Here is a 22,815-nt window from a genome sequence, read left to right as displayed (position 1 = left end):
AGTCCTCTGTCCCATCCCCTGACCCAGTCACCGCTCTCTTACACCATTTAGACCAGAAGTTACTCCACCTGTTGCCATACAGGAACAAAACTGAAACTGCTCCAGCCAAGGGGGAGGGTAAGTGAAAGCCACTCCTGAATACCCCCTACCCTGGTCGTCTTTGAGGGTTTGGGGGGATACAACAAGGCAGTTCAAGTTGAATTGTCTTGTTAGAACTGACCCCCCATTGGGTGAGGCAACTCCCATCTTTTCATGTACTGTTATATATATCTTCTTACTGTATTTTCTACTCCATGCATCTGATGAAGTGGGTTTTAGCCTATGAAACCTTATGCCCAAATAAATTTGTTAGTCTCTAAGGTGCCACAAGCAGGTTTAAAACAAATAAAAGGAAGTTCTTCACACAGCGCACAGTCAACCTGTGGAACTCCTTGCTTGAGGATGTCGTGAAGGCTAGGACTTGAAACAGGGTTTAAAAGAACTAGATAAATTCATGAATTTAAGTCATTAATGGCTATTAGCCAGGATGGTAAGAAATGTTGTCCCTAGCCTCTGTTTGTCAAACGGTGGAGATGGATGGCAGAAGAGAGATCACTTGATCATTACCTGTTAGGTTCACTCCCTCTGGGGCACCTGGCATTGTCCACTGTCGGCAGACAGGATACTGGGCTGAATGGACCTTTGATCTGACCCAGTATGGCCATTCTTATGTTTGTTGTTTTTGCTACATGGCTACCTCTCTGAAACAGATGTCTAATGGAGTGGTCCCTTGGGAATAAAATACAATTAAAATTTTGTGGCTTACAGTTTGTGTTGCAAGTGAACTCTACGAAAGATATAGTCTTGTATTCTGTTCAGTTCTGGGTGCCACAATCAGGAAAGATGTGGATAAATTGGAGAAAATCCAGAGAAGAGCAACAAAAATTATAAAACTTTAGAAATCATGATCTATGAGGGAAGACTGAAAAATCTGGGTTTGTTTTCTGTAGAGAGAGAAGATTGAGGGGGGACATAACATAAGTTTTCAAGTACATAAAAGGTTGCTACAAGGAGGAGAATGAAAAATTGTTCTCATTAGCCTCTAAAGAAAGGCAAGGAGTAATGGGCTTAAGTTACACCAAGGGAGGTTTAAGTTGAACATTAGGAAAAACTTTCTGTCAGTGTGATTAAGCACTGGAACAAATTGCCTAGGGAGGTTGTGGAATCTCCGTCAGTGGAGATTTTTTAAGAGCAGGTTAGACAAACACCTGTCAGGGATGGTCTAGTTATTGCTTAGTCCTGCTTTGACTAACATGCAGATGGCCTATTGGGCTCCCTTCCAGTTCTACACTTCTATGATTTGGTGTGTTTTGGGAAGGGATGGGGACCTTAATAAGCTGGTCTGTGTAGAGAGAATTTTGTGCTAGGATACAGATATGTTTCCCTCTAAGGAAGCCCCTTTGCTGTAACTAGGCAAGTAGTTACACTGGTACAGTATTTTGAGAACTAAGGATTTGATACTATATAGAACTCGTGATAGCCGCTGTCTTGTTTAACATACTAGGGATTTAACCTGGGACCTCTAAAAAGTGAGAGCTCTACAGTTTGAGTTATGGAGCCAAGCCTGTTTAGCTGAGGCTTTTGCAGACCCATATCCTCTAGATCAGAGGTGGGTAAACTATGGCCTGCGGGCCACATCCAACCCATGGGACCGTCCTGTCTGGTCCTCGAGCTCCTGCCAGGAGGCTAGCCCCTGGCCCCTCCCTTGCTGCCCCCCAGCCCCCACAGCCATGCCGCTGTGCGGGCAGCACTCTGGGCGGTGGGGCTGTGCGCTCCTGCCGAGCAGAGCAGCAGCGTGTCTAGCTCCGGCCGGGCAGCACAGCTGCCAGAAATGCTGCTCTGAGCAGCATGGGAAGGGGGCCAGGACTGGGGTGTTGGATAAGGGGTGGGGGTTCCGGGGGGGCAGGCAGGGGGCAGTTGGATGGGGCAGAGGTTCTGAGGGGTGGGGATGGTCGGGGACGGGGAAAAGGGGGTGTTGGATAGGTGTGGGATCCGGGGGGGGCAGTTAGGGGCAGGGGGTCCCGGGAGGGGGCAGTTAGGGAACAAGAAGTAGGGGGGGTTGGATGGGTTGGATTCTGAGGGAGGCAGTTAGGGGGCAGGAAGTGGGAGGGGGCGGATAGGGGGTGGAGGCCAGGCTGTTTCGGGAGACACAGCCTTCTCTACCCGGTCCTCCATACATTTTTGCAACCCCAATATGGCTCTCGGGCCAAAAAGTTTGCCCACCCCTGCTCTAGATTCTGCACAGAGGGGTTCTGTAACACACACTCACCAGTGGGTTTCATTTGCATAGCATTTTTCATCTTCAGACAAACGCAAAGTGATAGTTATGGCTTACAACATCCTAGTGAGGCATATAAGTACTTCATCGTTCCCATTTCACAGGTTTGGGGAGGGAGAGGAGGAAGACTTGGGACACAGGAATGTGAAGACCTCGAGATGAAAGGTTAAGTGCGTCATTCTTAGTACTGAATTGTCTAGTCTATTGAATCATCTTGTGCAATAGATCATGTCCATGCTGCCTAGCAGGGACAGCAGTGGGTACATTAGAGACACGTAATATAGATGGGGAAATGGTATTGTAGTGGCTTATAGAAAAAAAATATTAAATGAAACCCTGAACTGAAAGAGATGATATCAAAACTGTTCCATTGAATAACTTCTCTGCAAGTTTCACTCTTTTTAAAAACTTTTCTTTAAGTCTTTTTTAAAATCCTTTTTGCCCAAGCCTCAAACCCTTCTATCTCCTCTGCTGATGTGTTTTACTGAAATTCATGAAAACCAGGCCATCATAGATCATAGAATATCTGGGTTGGAAGGGACCTCAGGAGGTCATCTAGTCCAACCCCCTGCTCAAAGCAGGACCAATCCCCAATTTCTGCCCCAGATCCCTAAATGGCCCCCTCAAGGACTGAACTCACAACCCTGCGTTTAGCAGGCCAATACTCAAACCATTGAGCTATCCCTCCCCCCTAGACAATTGGCATCAGGTTTGCCAAATAGACCTGGTACAATTGTTTGACAGTGGTAAAACTAGGACTTAATTTTTGTTGAGAGCTGGAAATCCCCAATGAAAGAGGGAAAGAAACATATGGGTGGCGTTAAGAATAATTTACAGAAGGGGCTGAGTGTTTGTCATGTCCAGTGGCAGCATAGCCCTGTGGATAGGGCGCTGGACAGGAACTCAGGAGACATGAGGTCTGTTCCCAGCTCTGCCACTGATCTGTTGTGAGACCTTGGGCAACTCACATCACCTTTCTGTACTCGTTTCCACTCCCATCCTTGTCTGTTTAGATTATAAGGTTTGTGGAGAAAGACTCTCTCAACATGTTAGTACAGTGCCTAACACAATGTGGTTCTGATGAAATACAAATAATAATCTGTTAATCCAAGTATATGCTAATATTTTTTGGTCACTGTGAATACTCAAAGTTGAGCTACCCTATGGTAATGAACAGAAAAATGTCACTAAAGCAGAATGTTGCCACAGGTAATTGTTTCTTAATGTTAGGTAAATGTCAAGCTGTAGTCAGGTCATTTATCAAAAATAAATATGAAGGAGAAAGACATTTATTTTCACAGTAGGTGACACGCTGTGGTGATTTTTCTACTGTAGTGACTTAATTTCTGGTACATCAAGACACACGAGGTTGCATCATCAGGTCTGATGTAACCTCTTTTGTGAGGAAGCTGAGAGTGGCCATTCCACCTGGCAACATCAGATTCTGAAATCCTTTTACTTCCAATAATTCAGAAGTCCTCTTTCCAACCTCAAGAAGAGGTCTATGACGCTCAGAAGTTTCTCCTTCGTCAGCAGAAGTTGATCCAATGAAAGATATTGCCTTACCTATTTTGTGTGTCTCATATCCTGGGCCCAAAAAGGCTACAAAATCATTGCAAACTTCATAGACCACATCACTTGGAACACTGAGGCCACCCCATGAGCTACCCACCTTCCTGGCTTATCTGGTAAAGAAGTCTCTCTGGCTTCTTCCACTGAAGGCAGGTTCCAGCTCCAACACTTTAGAAAAGTGGGTGACGGAGCCTGCTTTGAAACTGAAATAATAAAAGAAATGTGCTGGATTCTTGTGTGTTAACTGATTATTTTTTTCCCAAATAATTAGTTTTAAACACCTCTTTCTGTAATGTTCACAAGGATAAGAGACAGCAGTCTCAAATAACAGATTCATTATTATGGAAAAGACTTATATTTTTTAACAGTGATGAAGGCCACTAATGTTCTACAGAAACTACTCTGAGCCCTGGTCTACACTAAGACTTTAGGTCAAATTTAGCAGTGTTAAATCGACGTAAACCTGCACCCGTCCACATGATGAAGCCCTTTTTTTTCGACTTAAAGGGCTCTTAAAATCGATTTCCTTACTCCACCCCTGACAAGTGGATTAGCATTTAAATCTGCCTTGCCGGGTCGAATTTGGGATACTGTGGACACAATTTGACGGTATTGGCCTCCGGGAGCTATCCCAGAGTGCTCCATTGTGACCGCTCTGGACAGCACTCTCAACTCAGATGCACTGGCCAGGTAGACAGGAAAAGAACCGCGAACTTTTTAATCTTATTTCCTGTTTGGCGAGCGTGGCAAGCTGCAGGTGACCATGCAGAGCTCATCATCAGAGGTGACCATGATGGAGTCCCAGAATCACAAAAGAGTTCCAACATGGACTGAACGGGAGATACGGGATCTGATCGCTGTATGGGGAGAGGAATCTGTGATATCAGAACTCCGTTCCAGTTTTCGAAATGCCAAAACCTTTGTCAAAATCTCCCAGGGCATGAAGGACAGAGGCCATGAGGGACAGAGGCCATAACAGGGACCCAAAGCAGTGCCACGTGAAACTTAAGGAGCTGAGGCAAGCCTACCAGAAAACCAGAGAGGCGAACGGCCTCTCCAGGTCACAGCCCCAAACATGCCGCTTCTATGATGAGCCGCATGCCATTTTAGGGGGTTCAGCCACCACTACCCCAGCCGTGTCATTTGACTCCTTCAAGGGAGATGGAGGCAACACGGAAGCAGGTTTTGGGGACGAAGAAGATAGCTCACAGCAAGCAAGCGGAGAAACCGGTTTTCCCGACAGCCAGGAACTGTTTCTCACCCTGGACCTGGAGCCAGTAGCCCCTGAACCCACCCAAGGCTGCCTCCGCGACCTGGCAGGCGGAGAAGGGACCTCCAGTGAGTGTACCTTTTAAAATACTATACGTGGTTTAAAAGCAAGCATGTGAAAGGATTAATTTGCCCTGGCATTTGCGGCTCTCCTGGATGTACTCCCAAAGCCTTTGCAAAAGGTTTCTGGGGAGGGCAGTCTTATTGCATCCTCCATGGTAAGACACTTTACCACTCCAGGCCAGTAACACGTACTCGGGAATCATTGTAGAACAAAGCATTGCAGTGTATGTTTGCTGGCGTTCAAACAACATCCGTTCTTTATCTCTCTGTGTTATCCTCAGGAGAGTGAGATATCATTCATGGTCACCTGGTTGAAATAGGGTGCTTTTCTTCAGGGGACACTCAGAGGAGCCCGTTCTTGCTGGGCTGTTTGCCTGTGGCTGAACAGAAATGTTGCCCGCTGTTAGCCATGGGGAGGGGGAGGGTTGAGGGGGTAGCCACGTGGTAGGGGGAGGGAAAATGCGACTTTGTAACGAAAGCACATGTGCAATGTATGTAATGTTAACAGCAAGGTTTACCCTGAAAGAGCGTAGCTACTGTTTTTATAAAATGTGTCTTTTTAAATACCGCTGTCCCTTTTTTTTTTCTCCACCAGCTGCATGTGTTTCAATGATCACAGGATCTTCTCCTTCCCAGAGGCTAGTGAAGATTAGAAAGAGAAAAAAAAACGCACTCGTGATGAAATGTTCTCTGAGCTCATGCTGTCCTCCCACACTGACAGAGCACAGACGAATGCGTGGAGGCAAATAATGTCAGAGGGCAGGAAAGCACAAAATGACTGGGAGGAGAGGTGGCGGACTGAAGAGAGTAAGTGGCGGGCTGAAGACAGGGCTGAAGCTCAAATGTGGCGGCAGCATGATGAGAGGAGGCAGGATTCAATGCTGAGGCTGCTGGAGGATCAAACCAGTATGTTCCAGTGTATGGTTTAGCTGCAGCAAAGGCAGCTGGAGCACAGACTGCCACTACAGCCCCTGTGTAACCAGCCGCCCTCCTCCCCAAGTTCCATAGCCTCCTCACCCAGACGCCCAAGGACACGGTGGGGGGGCCTCCGGCCAACCAGCCACTCCACCAGAGAGGATTGCCCAAAAAACAGAAGGCTGGCATTCAATAAATTTTAAAGTTGTAAACTTCAAAAGTGCTGTCTGGCATTTTCCTTCCCTTCTCCACCACCTCTCCTGGGCTACCTTGGTAGTCATCCCCCTATTTGTGTGATGAATGAATAAAGAATGCATGAATGTGAAGCAACAATGACTTTATTGCCTATGCAAGCGGTGATCGAAGGGAGGAGGGGAGGGTGGTTAGCTTACAGGGAAGTAGAGTGAACCAAGGGGCGGGGGGTTTCATCAAGGAGAAACAAACAGAACTTTCACACTGTAGCCTGTCCAGTCATGAAACTGGTTTTCAAAGCTTCTCTGATGCGTGCCGCGCCCTCCTGTGCTAACCGCCCTGGTGTCTGGCTGCGCGTAACCAGCAGCCGGGCGATTTGCCTGAACCTCCCACCCCACCATAAACGTCTCCCCCTTACTCTCAGGTACTGTGGAGCGCACAGCAAGTGGGAATATTGGTTTCACTGAGGTCTAAGCGAGTCAGTAAACTGCACCAGCGTGCCTTTAAACGTCCAAATGCACATTCTACCACCATTCTGCGCTTGCTCAGCTTGTAGTTGAACAGCTCCTGACTACTGTCCAGGCTGCCTGTGTACGGCTTCATGAGCCATGGCATTAAGGGGTAGGCTGGGTCCCCAAGGATAACTATAGGCATTTCAACATCCCCAACGGTTATTTTCTGGTCTGGGAATATAGTCCCTTCCTGCAGCTTTTGAAACAGACCAGAGTTCCTGAAGATGCGAGCGTCATGTACCTTTCCCGGCCATCCCACGTTGATGTTGGTGAAACATCCCTTGTGATGCACCAGAGCTTGCAGCACTATTGAAAAGTACCCCTTGTGGTTTATGTACTCGGCGGCTTGGTGCTCCGGTGCCAAGATAGGGATATGGGTTCCGTCTGTGGCCCCACCACGGTTAGGGAATCCCATTGCAGCAAAGCCATCCACTATGACCTGCACATTTCCCAGGGTCACTACCCTTGATATCAGCAGATCTTTGGTTGTGTGGGCTACTTGCATCACAGCAGCCCCCACAGTAGATTTGCCCACTCCAAATTGATTCCCAACTGACCGGTAGTTGTCTGGCGTTGCAAGCTTCCACAGGTCTATTGCCACTCGCTTCTCAACTGTGAGGGCTGCTCTAATCTTGGTATTCATGCGCTTCAGGGCAGGGGAAAGCAAGTCACAAAGTTCCCTGAAAGTGCCCTTACGCATGTGAAAGATTCGTGGCCACTGGGAATCATCCCAGACCCGCAACACTATGCGGTCCCACCAGTCTGTGCTTGTTTCCCGAGCCCAGAATTGGCGTTCCACAGCATGAACCTGCCCCATTAGCACCATGATGCACGCATTGGCAGGGCCCATGCTTTCAGAGAAATCTGTGTCCATGTCCTGATCGCTCATGTGACCGCGCTGACGTCGCCTCCTCACCTGGTATCGCTCTGCCAGGTTCTGGTGCTGCATATACTGCTGGATAATGTGTGTGGTGTTTAATGTGCTCCTAATTGCCAAAGTGAGCTGAGCGGCCTCCATGCTTGCCTTGGTATGGCGTCCGCACAGAAAAAAGGCGCGGAACGATTGTCCGCCGTCACTCTGACGGAGGGAGGGGCGACTGACGACATGGCTTACAGGGTTGGCTTACAGGGAATTAAAATCAACAAAGGGGGTGGCTTTACATCAATGAGTATTTCAGGCAGGACTTCACGGAGGGTTCCAATAAGAAATGGTGCACCTAAGTAATTGTTCTTATTGGAACAAGCCGGTTGGTCTGGCCTCAGATACATGGCTAGATTTACCTCGCTGCACCTTCTCTGAGTGACTGCAGTGTGACCTAGAGGAATGAGTCCCCTAGACGGGGGTGGGGGGGAAGCAAATGAGTACAAAACAAATCTGGTCTATTTCTTGTTTTGATCCACTCCATCTATCTTTTACATCTTTGGCTGGCAGCAGACGGTGCAGAAGGACTGCAAGCCATCCACATCTCATGGCTGCTCGGCAGAAGATGGTGCAGTAGGACTGCTAGCCATCCTCATCTCTTGCCTGCCTGGCAGAAGATGGTATAGTAGGACTGCTAGCCATCCTCATCTCTTGCCTGCCTGGCAGAAGATGGTATAGTAGGACTGCTAGCAATCCGTATCACCTGCCTGCTCACCATAAGATGGTTCAATAGGACTGACTGCAGGACTAAAGAGAATGACCTGGTCAAGTCACTTCTAATGTAGTCCCAGCACCCATGACTGCCCAGGCGCTCCTGGCCGACGTGGCCAGGAGCACTGCGGACATGACGATGACAGCTACCAGTCCTACTGCACTGTCTGCTGCCACAAGGCAAGGGGTTGCTGCTGCTGTGTAGCAATACAGTACCACGTCTGCCAGCACCCAGGAGATATACGGTGACGGTTACCTGAGCGGGCTCCATGCTTGCCGTGGTATGGCGTCTGCACGGGTAACTGAAGAAAAAAGGTGCGTAACGATTGTCTGCTGCTGCTTTCATGGAGGGAGGGAGGGAACGGGGGCCTGATGATATGTACCCAGAACCACCCGCAACAATGTTTTAGCTCCATCAGGCATTGGGATCTCAACCCAGAATTCCAATGGGCAGCAGAGACTGTGGGATAGCTACCCACAGAGCAACACTCTGGAAGTCGACGCTTGACTCGGTACTGTGGCAGCACTCCGCCGAGTTAATGCACTTAGAGCATTTTCTGTGGGGACACACACACTCGAATATATAAAAACTATTTCTAAAAAAACAACTTCTATAAATTCAACCTAATTTCGTAGTGTAGACATACCCTTACATTCACTAGGCTTTTAGAGTGATACACGTTCTAGAATCTTGAACCATCCTATATAATTCTATAGCAGGGATAAAATTCTGTTAAATTTAATTGGATGGCCCAAAATACTTACAGAAAGGTGATAATTTTCTATTAAATACTATAAGTCTTTTGCAGAAACACTTTTTCCCCTTTTTAAAAGTTAATTTGGTCTTGATAAGAGCAAGATATTGTTTCCCTGGCTATAACACTAACTATATTAATAAACCAAGAAAATACTAGGGCTGGTTGAGCATGTTTAAAAAAATTGATTTGCAAATATACACCTGTATAAAAGGAGCAAGTTTGTTTCACCATGGTTCATGGGATCCTATTAATTTTTTGCGTATTCATGTAACTGCTTAACGGTATTTGAGAATATTTGCTGCCCTCTAAATTTCACACATAATTATTCCTCCATAAATTCACTATTCTCCAGTGTGGATTACTGAAATATTTTTAGGCGGGAGATGAGAATTATGCTGTATGAATTAGGCATATACAATGAGATACAAATGGGAAGTAGTGGATGCAAATAGATAACCAGAAAATCATAGTATAAAAACCATTGCCCCAAATATTTGGGGGTAGAAATGTATTAAAGAAAAGAACCACCTGGCAAAATAAATAATTTGCCAAGTTGCAAAGAGACTAAAGCCTAGTCTTGTACTGAGAAACTCTCAGACCCTTGTAACTGCCTGGTGCTCCATTGACCTTCCTGGTGGAGGGGTCTGGGCTTTGTTGTTACACTTATCTGTATTATCGTAGCACGTGGAAGCCCTAGTCATGGACATGGGCCCCATTATGCTAGCATCTGTACAAACACAGTATAAAAAGACAGTTCCTGCCTCAGGGAGTTTACAGTCCAAGTATAAGATGAGACGGGCTGTCAATTAATCACAGTTAATGCATGCAATTCACACGCAATAAATGAACTAGATTTTAAAAAGTAGCCACAATTGATCACAGTTTTAATCACACCGTTAATAGCAGAATATCAATTTAAATTTACTATAAATATTTGAATGTTCTTGTACGTTTTCAAATATATTGATTTCAAAGTGTACAGTGTTCGCTTTATATTTTTTATTACAAATATTTGCACTGTAAAAAATGAGAAAATATTTTTCAATTAACCTCATAAGTACTGTCGTGCAATTTCTTTATTGTCAAAGTTCAACTTACAAATGTCGAATTTAATTATTTTTTTTACATAACTGCACTCAGAAACAAAACCGTGAAAAACTTGAGAGCCTACAAGTCGAAACATGAATGGACATACAAATGTTTAACATATCTGGCACATAAATATCTTGTAACACTGGTTACAACAGTGCCATTCAAACTCCTATTCTCACTTTCAGGTGACCTTGTAAAGAAGAAGCGGGCAGCATTATCTCCTGTAAATGAAAATAAACTTGTTTCTCTTAGAGATTGACTGAAAAAGAAGTAGGACTGAGTGGACTTGTATGAATGAGATGAATGAAAAAAATGAGGTGAATGGAAAAATACTGTTTCTTTTGTTTATCTTTTTTACAGTGCAAATATGTTAATCAAAAATAATATGAGCACAGTACACTTTGTATTCGGTGTTCGGTGTAATTGAAATCAATATATTTGAAAATGTGTAGAAAAAATCCACAAATATTTATAATTTAAATTGTATTGTTTAACAGTGCGATTTAAAACTGCAATTAATTGCAGCTTTTTTTAATCTCGCAATTAATTGCGACTTTCTTTTTAAATCGTTTGACCACCCAAGATGAACCACAACAGATGGATACAGACCAATGGGGGAGTACAAGGAAAAAATGAAACAATATTGGGCAATATGATAAGTTCACGGTATAAGACCGGGGCCTAAATCTGTAACCAAAAGATTCGCTAGTTCCAGAAAATACTGATTTATATTTTTTTAAAATGGATGGCAGTATTTTCCTTGGTAATGTGGGAGGACAACAGAAAAGTGAGAAGGAGAATGTTCAGAGCTGTCATGTGTAAATTGCTTTGCCATGTTGGAGCCAATAAACAATGGATGTTATTGTCTGACGGATCTTTTTGCTGTATAATTAGGAGAGGTTTTGCTTTAACAGTTAGTTCAACAGCACAAATTTCCGCATCACTATGTTTTGACAGTGAGCCTATGAGGCCTGATGTTGAAAGGACGGGATTATAAATATCCAGACTCTTCTGGGTTTTATTTCCAGCTCTTCCATGGGTTTGCTATCTCATTCTGTGTGTACCCATTATGTGTGTTCAGATTGGATGCTTATTTTTATTTTAAAATATTTGTTTAGAGCCATACGTTTTAACATATCTTGCAAACCATAGATTAGATATGTCTCTTGTCCCAAAGGGTTTGGAATCCGTGCTTGATCGTAGTGGGAACTGAACAGCTGTTCAGAACTTTACAGGATCAGGCCCTAATTTAATGAGCACTTTTTCTGTACATCAGTTGCTTAGAAATGTGTGGGCTCATAAAACTAGAGTTGTAGTTTATGCTGAGAGTCACCTGATGACATTCTTAAACATAGTGAGCATAGCCAGAAGTGTTTCTATTTCATGAAAAAATTTGAGGTTTCAGAATTTGTTTTCATTCCAGCATGGAACGAAAGCAAGGCCGTTCAATGTTCTTCATGTTAAAAACACAACAGACAAAGACATCTACCCCGAAACAGTCAATAGCCTCTTGGTTAAGACACTCACCAAGTATCTGGGAGATCCAGTTTCAAATCAGACACCTCACAGGTGAGTGCCCTAATCACTAGGCTATTGGCTTTTCTGGGGTAGGGGTCCTCTCCATTTTTGTTTGAAAGTTTTTAGCTCTGCAATCAACTTGGTGAAAAAGAACTTTAATTTCACATAAGTATACACAGTAACTTCAGAAACTAAATTATTCTTGGTTTTTAAACACTCTTTATTCTATTTAACATTTTCTTTTCCTTTTAATCTTTTTTGCAGCTAATACAGTACCACTTAATTGGAGATTTGAGGCCTCTGCTAATGCAGAGACTGATAGGATCTAGTATCACCTAAATGCTGATGGTTCAAAGGAAAAGATGTATCTGAAAAGGCCAGTGATACTCATGAGAATTATCTAATTTTCCAGGCATAAATTAGAGCATTTTAAGTGAAGGAAATGAAGCTGAAATTATATTTGTGTATACAGTACAGTTAATTCTGGACTGCCTTGTAATTCAGTGTAAATCCAATCCAGCAAGGTGCTGAGTGTCCTCCACTCCTGTTCAAATCAGTGAGTGTTGAGAATGTATTGCTCCGTGTAGAGGTACTCATCAGTTCAGTGGATTAGACCCTTTGCAAAAAAGCACTGGGATAGCCTAATACCAAAGAGGAGTATAGCCTGAAGCAAAGAATAAGAGAGCTGATGGTATAAGAGCAATCCCAGTTATGTGGTTGTAGTGATAAGTCAGATCCTCAGGTGGTGTGTAAATCAATGTAATTATGCGGATTTACACTGCCTGATGATGTCGCCACAAATTTCAGGTTGAACAGATAAGAGAACTTGAAAAATGGTAAATTTGTGTCACAGTGCCTGACAAGCGATGCCAGCAGAAATTTTCAGAGCCGTCTGGCTGGTTGTGCAAAGCTTTATCGACTGATCTGTGAAACATGAAATTAACATTCAGTACTTTAGGCAGTGCTCTTGTTCACCATTGTTTCTAAAGGCATATCTGTGAGAAATATTACTTAGTGTTATAGTTCTGGCCTGCTAACATGTGAAACCCCAATTCAACAAAGCAGTTAAGCACATGGTTAATTTTAAACATTGATGTCAATGGGCCATACGCACAAGCTTCAAGTTAAGCATGTACGTAAGCGTTTTTACCTGAATTGAAGTGCTTACCTGAATTGAGACCTGAATCAGTTTGCAATCTGTTATCTTTCTTCAGTTTTAAACTTCATTATTTCTCAAAATTTTGTGTGCCAGGATGTGGGTAAAAAAGCAAATCTCCATATCCAAATTGTGAAGGGGGAAAAAACTAACTATCCGTTAAAAGGTCTCTGGCCACTAAAAGGAAAGGTAGCATTGAACAAGTATAAAACTAACTAGAACTAAATAAGTTCATGGAGGATAGGTCCATCAGTGGGCATTAGCCATATGCAAGGATGGTGTCCCTAGCCTCTGTTTGCCAGAAGCTGGGAATGGGCGACAGGATGGATCCCTTGATGTTTATTTGTTCTGTTCATTTCCTCTGAAATATCTGCCATTAGCCACTGTTGGAAGACAGGATACTGGGTTAGATGGACCTTTGGTCTGATCCAGTATGGCTGTTCTTATGATAGCCTTTTCACTTATTAAATTAAATATAGTCATCCAGTTTTTGCTTTAATATATTGATACCGCTTGACTCTAAATATAAGTAAGGAAGCATTTTATCTACCAGAGAACTAAATGAAACTGCACTGTTTTCTTTTCAGGTAACTTAATGGCCATGAATCTGCTGTTCTTCATTTACAAAATAATAATAATTATGCTCTGATTAGCAAAACAACTAAAATATATTTTAAAAGTTTAAGATCTGAGGTGTGTGTGATTTTTGTGCAACGAAAAGGGGTGGTGTTGGGAATGTGTGTGTTGCATAAACCTGATTAAAAATATTAGCATTTAAATGGTTCAAACTAGCTATTGAAGTTTTCTCTCTAGAAGATGTGTGCATCTCCCTTTCTGCTATTGTTATAGCTTATCTGGCTGTAGCACATACGGCAGACTGTTGATCAGAGTGCTGAATAGCTATCTTCACAACCAGAAGTAATTGGAAAGCTTTTTTGAAATGACAGAGAAGATGATGCAAGTGCATCAAACTAATTACTCCTTTCAGTTTTCAAAGCAAGCTGGCATGAGTTAAAACTACAGCCTTGATGTGGCAAAGCACTTAAATACATGCTTAAGTCCACCCCCATTCAGCAGAGCATATGACGTTTTTATTTAAATCATTATATGCTCTTTCCCAAAATTTGGGGGCAAGCTCAGAAAAGCAGTGTGTTGCTTTGGAGAAGAACGATGGATGTCTGTTTTAAGGCTTTGGACTGGGATTCAGGAGATCCGGGTTAAATTCCTGGCTCTGCAGACTTCCTGTATGACTTTGGACAAGTCACTTAATCTCTCTGTGCATCAGTTCACCATCTGTAAATGGAAGATCATACTGCCTTCCTCCCATTCTTTGTCTCTCCTGGCTGTTTAGCTTATAAATTCTTCACGGTAGGAGAGTGTCTCTTACTAAATGTTTGTACGACGCCTTGCAAAATGGGGCACTGCTGTTTGGAGTTTCTTGTAATAATATAAAATAGCACACACACACAGGCACTCATTGAGAAGGAAGTCTTAAATGTCCCAACTAGCAAAGACAGTTGTGTTCACCCTATTATGATTTATATGTTAAGTATGAAAAAGATTAAATTCCTCAAATTGCTGGGTAGCGAGCGGGCAGGTAAGAAATCCTTAGCGTCATTAAGGAAGGTAAGTGGGAAGCTAGTGACAGATAAAGTTATTATTTTGGACCAGAATGAATTCATTGCATCAATGTTCTTGAAAGAAATAGTGAAGGTCATGCCTCAAAGACTGGGAGACATTTTCCTAAGGGAGACAAAGAAATGTTAGATGGTCTTATGATTATGCTAAAGTAGGTAGTCAAGCCATAAGCAACAGTCAAAGCTGACAGGCCCAGATGATTTGTTTTACATAAAGCAAAAACTAATGAAATAAAAATCTCCACTACAGGCTTTCTTGATGTCTTGATAAGAAGTGGGAAGATAATTGATCTACAAGGAGGGATAAGAGACATACAGTTAAATTCCGTTTTGGGGGAATTTATTGGAAACTATGGGCTGGGACAAGGCCCATACAAATATGTAAGCAAAAAAGAATATGGATCCATAAAACAATGCCTGGCTAATATGCGTGAACTCCTTTAGTGCATCAATAAGGCCATATTTTTGTGAGTGTTGTGTAGACCCCGCAACAGTTAACAAGTTAAAGTGTTTTGGTTACTCACTGAAAAAGCAAAGCAAAAAACCTTATCTGTGACATATGTGGCTAAGGGTGAGGGAGATCACTAAATAATGGCTACATCAGAGTTGTAGCCAAAACATACACACATCTGATTAATTCTTATGTTTCCTCATCTGTGAAAAGAGGGTGGTAATGCTTAATTGCTTACCACTCTGGGGTGTTGTGAGTTTTAATTGGATAACACTTGTTTAGTGCTTTGAAGATAAAATGCACTATATAAATATTAAGTAATATTATGTTAAGGTTACTGACTTCAGGGTCCCTAGTGTCCTGAAATAGTTAAGCAAACTACTAATCAGAGTTGCCAGGCCCCACAAGAATCATGAAATTTAACACCCCCACCCCCTCAAGTGTTTTTATTTGCCTTCTGGCTTTGGAGACTTTTTGAGTCATGTTTCCAAGCTTTTCTCTGCAATTATGAGGGTTAGAAAGTTAAACTTCGTCAGTTTTTATTTAAAAAATAAATTCTCACATAACTCTAAGAGCTGAGGATTTAAGAAAAACATCATGAGACTCATGATAAAATTGTAAAAGCTGGCAGCACTACTGTTTGCTGACTCATTTTCAGCCCGGCCTGCAGTGCGTTGACAGAGAGAGCTGAGAACCAGAGCTTGTTCTATTGAGTTCTTCTTCCCTCCTTTTGTGACATTTTCCACAAAGGATACTCCAGTCAAACACTGTATTAACTGACCCCACTACTAAAGTCCCCAGGTGGATGTTTACTCTGGCTGGAAAAACTAACCCCTTCTTAGCTGGTTTGCTACCAACAAGGATCTTATTTCACTCAGTTGATACCCTTTTTTTCCCCACCAACCTTTTAAATTACTTTCCTTTCAAAGACTCACTCTAGGAACTTGGCACATGCTTTGTGACCAAGCAGCCTCCCTAGTATGTTTCCATTGATCTGGGTATCTGTGGGCTCACCCAAAGCAGTTTCAATAGGAAACGGCATATCTTCATCAGATTTGGACATTGATTTCAGTCTAACTGGAGGGCAAAGAGAGAGCTCAGCAATGCACATGGACAGTCTGCCTTTTTTTGATCTCCCAACTAAAGAGCGGTTTCAGAGTAACAGCCGTGTTAGTCTGTATTCGCAAAAAGAAAAGGAGTACTTGTGGCACCTTAGAGACTAACCAATTTATTTGAGCATGAGCTTTCGTGAGCTACAGCTCACTTCATCGGATGCATACCGTGGAAACTGCAGAAGACATTATATACACATATAATGTCTTCTGCAGTTTCCACGGTATGCGTATATAATGTCTTCTGCAGTTTCCACGGTATGCATCCGATGAAGTGAGCTGTAGCTCACGAAAGCTCATGCTCAAATAAATTGGTTAGTCTCTAAGGTGCCACAAGTACTCCTTTTCTTTCAACTAAAGAGCAAGTTTCTTTGCAGAATTGCAGACACGCCTTAACACCACAGCCACTGCCTGACGTGCCACAATTTCAGCTAAATAAATAGGACCTTGGCTCGGTGGACAAAGACAAAGCCCTGCATGTAACTTCATTTTTAATACACATACTATTGGCAAAATCCATTTGGAAGGGAAATTGTTGCAGACTTCAAAAACTATTTTGATTGTCCATCTGTGTTCATTTTTTTTTTTTAAACTGCAGGTGACTTTTGAAAGTAAAAGGACACAATAGAATAGATAAATATTGTAATTATCTATCTTAATGATCTTCTACAGAAATCTCTTTGGAATGCACATGTACTAGCTTTACCCCTTTCCCAATAAATAAGTTGCATGTTTAAATTCTCTATATTTTTTCAACCATGGTACAAAACAATATAATTAGCTTTACTGTGGTGTGTCCTCGCTCCCTCCAACCTCTTCTTAAATACAATTTACTCATCCTCTCTAAAATTTTATCTTGCAGACCTGAAACTCACAAGACATGTACTTCCTTGGACTGTTGTTTTTGCTGGTTTTGCAAAGTAAGGCCTTCAGCACAAATTTTCCTGATGAAACTATTGCAGAGTTTTCAGTGAACATTTATAAACAGCTGCGGGCCACTGGGGAAGATGAGAACATTCTATTCTCTCCTCTGAGCATTGCAATTGCCCTGGGGATGGTGGAGCTTGGAGCTCATGGGTCCACTTTGAAAGAAATTCGACATTCCCTGGGATATGACAGCTTGAAAAATGGTAAGGTCTTCTAATTGTGTTTCTCTATGTATTTTTGTTGTAAAGGAAGAGATGGAGCCTATTGAACAACCATGGAAATGTCAAGGGTTTGTTCATTGATTTGCTATTTAACCAGTAGGTTTAATGACATTCTGATTTATAATTTGAGCATGTTGAAGTATATTGTAGTGGACTCAGCATAGAACTGTAAACTCCTGGAATCTAATACCAGGCCTGACAGCGCTCAAGGTTCAGGAGTCAAGTCACTTGAACTCTTCACTTCAGTTTCCATCTGTAAAATAATGATGACATCCACCTAAAAAGCCTCCAAATATCTTTGGGAATGATCGTTTTGTTAATACCTGTAAAGCAACTTGAAGACAAAAACAATAGAATTATAATATGGTATTCTTAAGGAGAAAGTCTGAAAACCTGTTCGTTGTTGCACTTGAAAAGTAGTAGAATTTCTTGAAGCTGTAATTTTATGTGATTTGTGTAACGTCTAATGCAAATATTTTTAGCATAACTATTTTGTGATTCCTTGATGGGACTAGATGATCAAATTTAGAATAATAGAAAAAAATCTTAGCAGCTGGTGTAATGGGGTAAATATTTAGCATCATTAGATAAGAAACTCCCATTTAAAATCTGTAACAGATGGGCAGATAATGCCTATTGTATGAACTAGTTGTTGTGAGTTGAAATATAGGGACAAGAAAACATAAACCTAGAGTAGTTTCTTATATTATACGTTATCCTTGTGTATAAATATCTGTTGTTTTTAATAATACAGGAATTAAACTCCACCCGCAGTTACATCTGTGTACTTTCAATATTGTTGTGTGGACATACTTGAGGGCAAATTTGGTTCACAGGTAGTAGTGATGGTTGTTTGTAGTGAATCTGCTGGGCATTTCCACTTTACCGCATGTCTCTGAGTAAATGTAACTCACCCCATAACATGACTGTAGCTAGAGACCGTCACGTCAAAGGATCGTAATGGGAGGCACTGTACGTAGGTGTTTGCTTGAAAACCCGTGAGTGAAACTTCTGGCCTTTATTAAAATCCTCTGGACCTGGGGGCCTCTGAGAAGCAGCATTTTGAGGGCAGCCTAGAAAATAAGGTGGTGCTCTGGAGATATATGCATGTAATTCCACTGGCCCTGCAATAGCCCTTTTGCATAGTCTCCTACACAGATGATGCCTGCAGATTATATTTGCTGTCTAGTTCTACAATTTTGCCTCTAAGGGATTAAAAAGCAGACAAGTACACTCTGATATTTGAAAGTGTAGTCCAGTTAACGTAAGCAAGGCCATGCTTGGATCTCAGACACCTACTTTGTATACACTGCTATCAACTCCAATTTCAGCTTCATGTAGAGTGCACTGCAATAGCTATCTGCAAAGACCAACCAGAAGCTTCAGCTATTGTAGAAAGCAGCAGGTTGCTTGAATCTTTGTTCAGTACACATTAAACTCACTGCACTTGTTCTCCATATGCTTTATTGGCTTCTGTTTTGACTCCAGGAGCAATTCTGGTTGCTGGGATTTTTAATCTATGAAACCTGTTACTTTCAGAGTTCCTGGTTACCTAAGAGAGTGCTTTTCTCCTTTCCTGGGCAATGTCCTGACAACTGAAGTTAACTGAAGTAATTTTAAAGTCCCTAGACCGGAGTTCCACTGATGAGTTCTCAGTGGAGGGCTTTGGCATTGAAACTCATTCTTGCCCCCTGGGCCCAAAACTGTTAACATTTAGGACACAGTACAAGACCCATTGAGCATTTGGGAGGGAAATATGTGCAAGAATTTTTTTTTTCCTCAGGATAGATCAGAATGATTCATTATGATGTTGGGACAAATGAAAGCACTACAATTGTCAGGGTTGTGTGTGGGGTTGAGGAAATGGTTCGCTAATGCTACTTATTGTGGATAGTAAAAACCCAAACTAGTCATTGCACAGTGGCCTTCACATCTTCAAAGTGCACATTCAAGTCAGTGTAATGTAGTATAATATCTTAGTCACTGTGTGTGGTGGTTTTTTGTTTGTTTTTGTTTTTATTAACCTCTGATTTGTTTATGTTTTCTATGTCTGAGTCTTAAAAAAAAAAAAAAAAAAAGATAACTCTAAAATGTTAATGGATGTTCTGTACTTGAGGCTAAGATACCATTATGAATTGGTAGTGCGGAGAATATGTAATATTTCTTTAGTATGTTTGCCTCACTAAGGAAAACAAACTACTTTTGAATGGGTTTTTTTATTTTATTTTCAGGTGAAGAATTGTCATTCTTGAAGGACCTTTCTGATATGGCAACTACTGAGGAAAACCAGTATGTGATGACAATTGCCAACTCCCTCTATGTTCAGAATGGATTTCACATCAGTGACAAATTTTTGCAATTGCTGAAAAAATACTTTAAAGCTGAAGTAGAAAATGTAGACTTTAGTCAAAGTGCAGCTGTAGCTAACCACATCAATAAGTGGGTTGAGAATCATACAAATAGTAAGTCCCTGTGGTTCTCTTATTTCTCTCTTAATGTAAATGTTTGTGGTTGTATCGTGCTGAAGTAGGTCAGTACTGGTTGACCTTTGTCTTGTCTGTCATCTTCTCTCTCACTTAAGATTAAGAAATCTTCTCTCTCAGCGAGAATTCTAGCATCGGTTCTTAATACAATTATAATTTTTTTTCCTGTACTGTGATAGTCCTTTCAAAAATCAGCTCTGAGCAACTGTCATTTCCTCTTCTACGTATAAGAAAATAACTGTAGTATCTATTGGTAAATAATGACACTTGACTAGCAACCACTCTGATTTGAGTCTCTGTTTTCTATTTAATATAAATGTATTTATTAATGAAAATTAATTTTTTTCATGCTTTCTTTCTAAACTGTTGGTTACTACATAAAAAATGTTTAAAGGCGTTACTGGCCTGAGCTTAGTAATGACTTAAAATGAGAATTGTGGGTGCTCATTACCTCTCAGGATAAGGCCCAAATATATTAAGGAATATAAAGTCAGTTTTGGTAGACATGTGCAGATCCAATGACAAAGTCTTGACACATGCAGCTCCTGTTGACTTCAGTGGAAGCCATATCAGTGTAGCCAAAGACAGAATTTGACCATTGATAAGACTATCACTACTAAGGTGAACAGAGATCTCTAGTAGGATAAAACAGTAAAGGCAAAACTAAAAAAGTAAATGTATATGCTCAGATCTGCTGTTGAATTCTGATCATTGCCTGTGTGGTGCTCCCATTGATTGTTTGGTTCCATACATACTTGGAAAGCAAATAGAAGCAGCATGTGTCCCAATTTGTGGATCAGAGAATAATTTTGTTCTAATTCTTTTTCCACCATATGTCTCTTAAATTTAATTTGTGATGTTAATATTTTAACAATAGAGGCCAGATTCTGTCCTCAGTTGCAATACTGTAAGTCTAAAGACTCAGAATCTTTCTAGGAATTTCTGCCACATACACATCCTCATGATACCTGAGAATCTAGCTGTAGAGCTGTAATGGGAAGAAATGCTTTATTTAATACGTAAATTGGTGGCTCAAATGGGAAAAGTACTCAATGTTAAGGCTCTTGCTCTAGTTTGAATTCATCCTGTTTTGCCAGGGTATCAGGGAATGTGTCGCACTTTGGAGGTAAAATCCTGCCTTGCTGTTTGGAGACACAGAAATGGAGGAGACAAAGTAGCACCAGCAGGCAATAGGTCACATCATGCTGGCGTAGGTGAATGTACAGTTGGGTGCACCTTTGTGTTTTTAGAAGGTGCAGTATAAGCACCTGTCTAATGCCTGCTGCACGAGCATGCTTTGTGCTGACCAAGCTGGCAGTCTGCAATCCACTGGGGCAATGATGCACTGACAGGCAGTAGGGGTCCCTCAGCTTAATATGTCGGTAGCACCAGAGCTCATTCTTGCCTGGCTGCTGTCAAGGGAGGAGATGACCCTCTTCCCTTGTTAGCACAACAGTGCCACAGAGGTGGTCAGGATTTCATCCATGGCTTGTTAAACACACTCCTCTCAAAGCTTTGAGGAATATGCGCTCAACGAGGTGCAAAATAAATGAGACATAACTGTCTTAGGTTTCTATATAGTGTGGAATATTCTTAATATACAATAACACGTGTTACCAAGAACTGTTTGGAAAATATCACTGAAAATGAAATTTCGAACAGAGGAAGGAAAGACTTCTGATTACTTCTCCTCCTCCTCCTCCTCCTGTATTCAAACAAGCTTTCATGTTGGAACTTGAGTGAGTGTGCTTGTGTGTTCTCTTAACTGTGGTAAACTTACTGCCTCAAGGGACATTGCCCTGAATAAACTGAAGTATAAACAAAAACAGTCACTCCCAAGACAGCATGAACCAGATTCTGCCCTCTGATGCACAAATGTGATACCAATTGGCTGCTCTGTGGAGCTCTGCAAATGCATCCAGAGGCAGAATTTGACTCTAAACACACTCGCGGCACAAATCAAATTGAGAAGTAATAAATAACAGATAGAGTGCTTTTATTTTTTTAACCCATTATACAGCATGTCGGTCACAAATGGGAGTAAGGAATCCATCTGGGATGATTTATTAAATGCAGTGACTAGATTTGTCATTATTCTTAGAGTTATAAAATCAAAATTATTTTACTGAAAACAAGCTGTATCCAATCAGGTAACAGACAGTGCACTCTGATTGGAATAATTTATTTAGGAGTGTGAGCATAGCAGCTGCTATGCTCAGCTAACAAGCCTCTCATGACTACAGCAGATGTAAGATGTCTTTTCTCCTTTCCTTTCCATGAGCAAATGTCCGTGAATCAAATGCTGAGGGCTTCGTCTCTTTAACAGTCCTCATCTTGGAGACAGTGGGCCTTCGCCTGAGTGAAAACTGAGTACCTGACCCACTCTCAGGGCCGTAACCAAGGCAGGGCAACTTCCCAGGGTGCAAAGCCATGGGGACAGAAAAATTACTGGGGGGAGGAGGGGGAGAGGATGAAACAGTAAGGGGCTCAAATATGCTTGCTCACTCCAGGCACTAAAATGCCTGGTGACGGCGCTGCCCACTCATTGCTATTAAAGGCCCCAATCAGTGGGACTCCTTATGTTCTTAAAGTTAAGCACATCTTTAGGGGCTTCTTCAGATTAGAGCCCAAGTCCATAAAAGTTGATCCCCTAGGAGGAAAATAGTGAACTGTACTGTAACACCGGTAGAAACTTTCTTTATTTGACCTACATTTCCTCAAGGTTTCAGTGTGGGTTATATTTTAAAAGTGATGCTCAGAAACAAGTGACTGATAACCACTTGAAGGAAGGATTTACATACCGACACCATGATTTAGGTTTTGAAAATGCTGGAAATTTAATTTGGGATTTAATGTGAAAATCTGAATTGGAAATTATATGTTAGTGCTATTTTTTATTTTCTTTCTTTTTGCGAGCTGGATGAGCTTTGATTGAATATTCAATTTTACGTGCAGTTTGAAGCACTCCTTCTTTTCCTGTCTCTCTG

The 22,815-nt window shown here is 41.9% G+C and overlaps 1 protein-coding gene across 1 annotated transcript in view; it reads left to right on the top strand.

The window, feature by feature from the left end:
- Positions 1 to 22,815, top strand: part of SERPINI1 (serpin family I member 1) — an 80,573-nt gene that overhangs the window by 31,062 nt on the left and 26,696 nt on the right. The window contains exons 2-3 of the mRNA XM_048864007.2: positions 17,060 to 17,327; positions 19,577 to 19,807. Coding sequence (XP_048719964.1) covers positions 17,078 to 17,327; positions 19,577 to 19,807 — 481 coding nt within the window. The 5' untranslated portion in view covers positions 17,060 to 17,077. The remainder of the gene's footprint in view (positions 1 to 17,059; positions 17,328 to 19,576; positions 19,808 to 22,815) is intronic.

The sequence above is a fragment of the Caretta caretta genome, chromosome 9 (genome assembly GCF_965140235.1).
Source record: "Caretta caretta isolate rCarCar2 chromosome 9, rCarCar1.hap1, whole genome shotgun sequence".
Classification (NCBI taxonomy): domain Eukaryota; kingdom Metazoa; phylum Chordata; order Testudines; family Cheloniidae; genus Caretta; species Caretta caretta.
The sequence above is the reverse complement of the archived record's forward strand: the minus strand, read 5'-3'. Positions and strand labels throughout refer to the sequence as shown.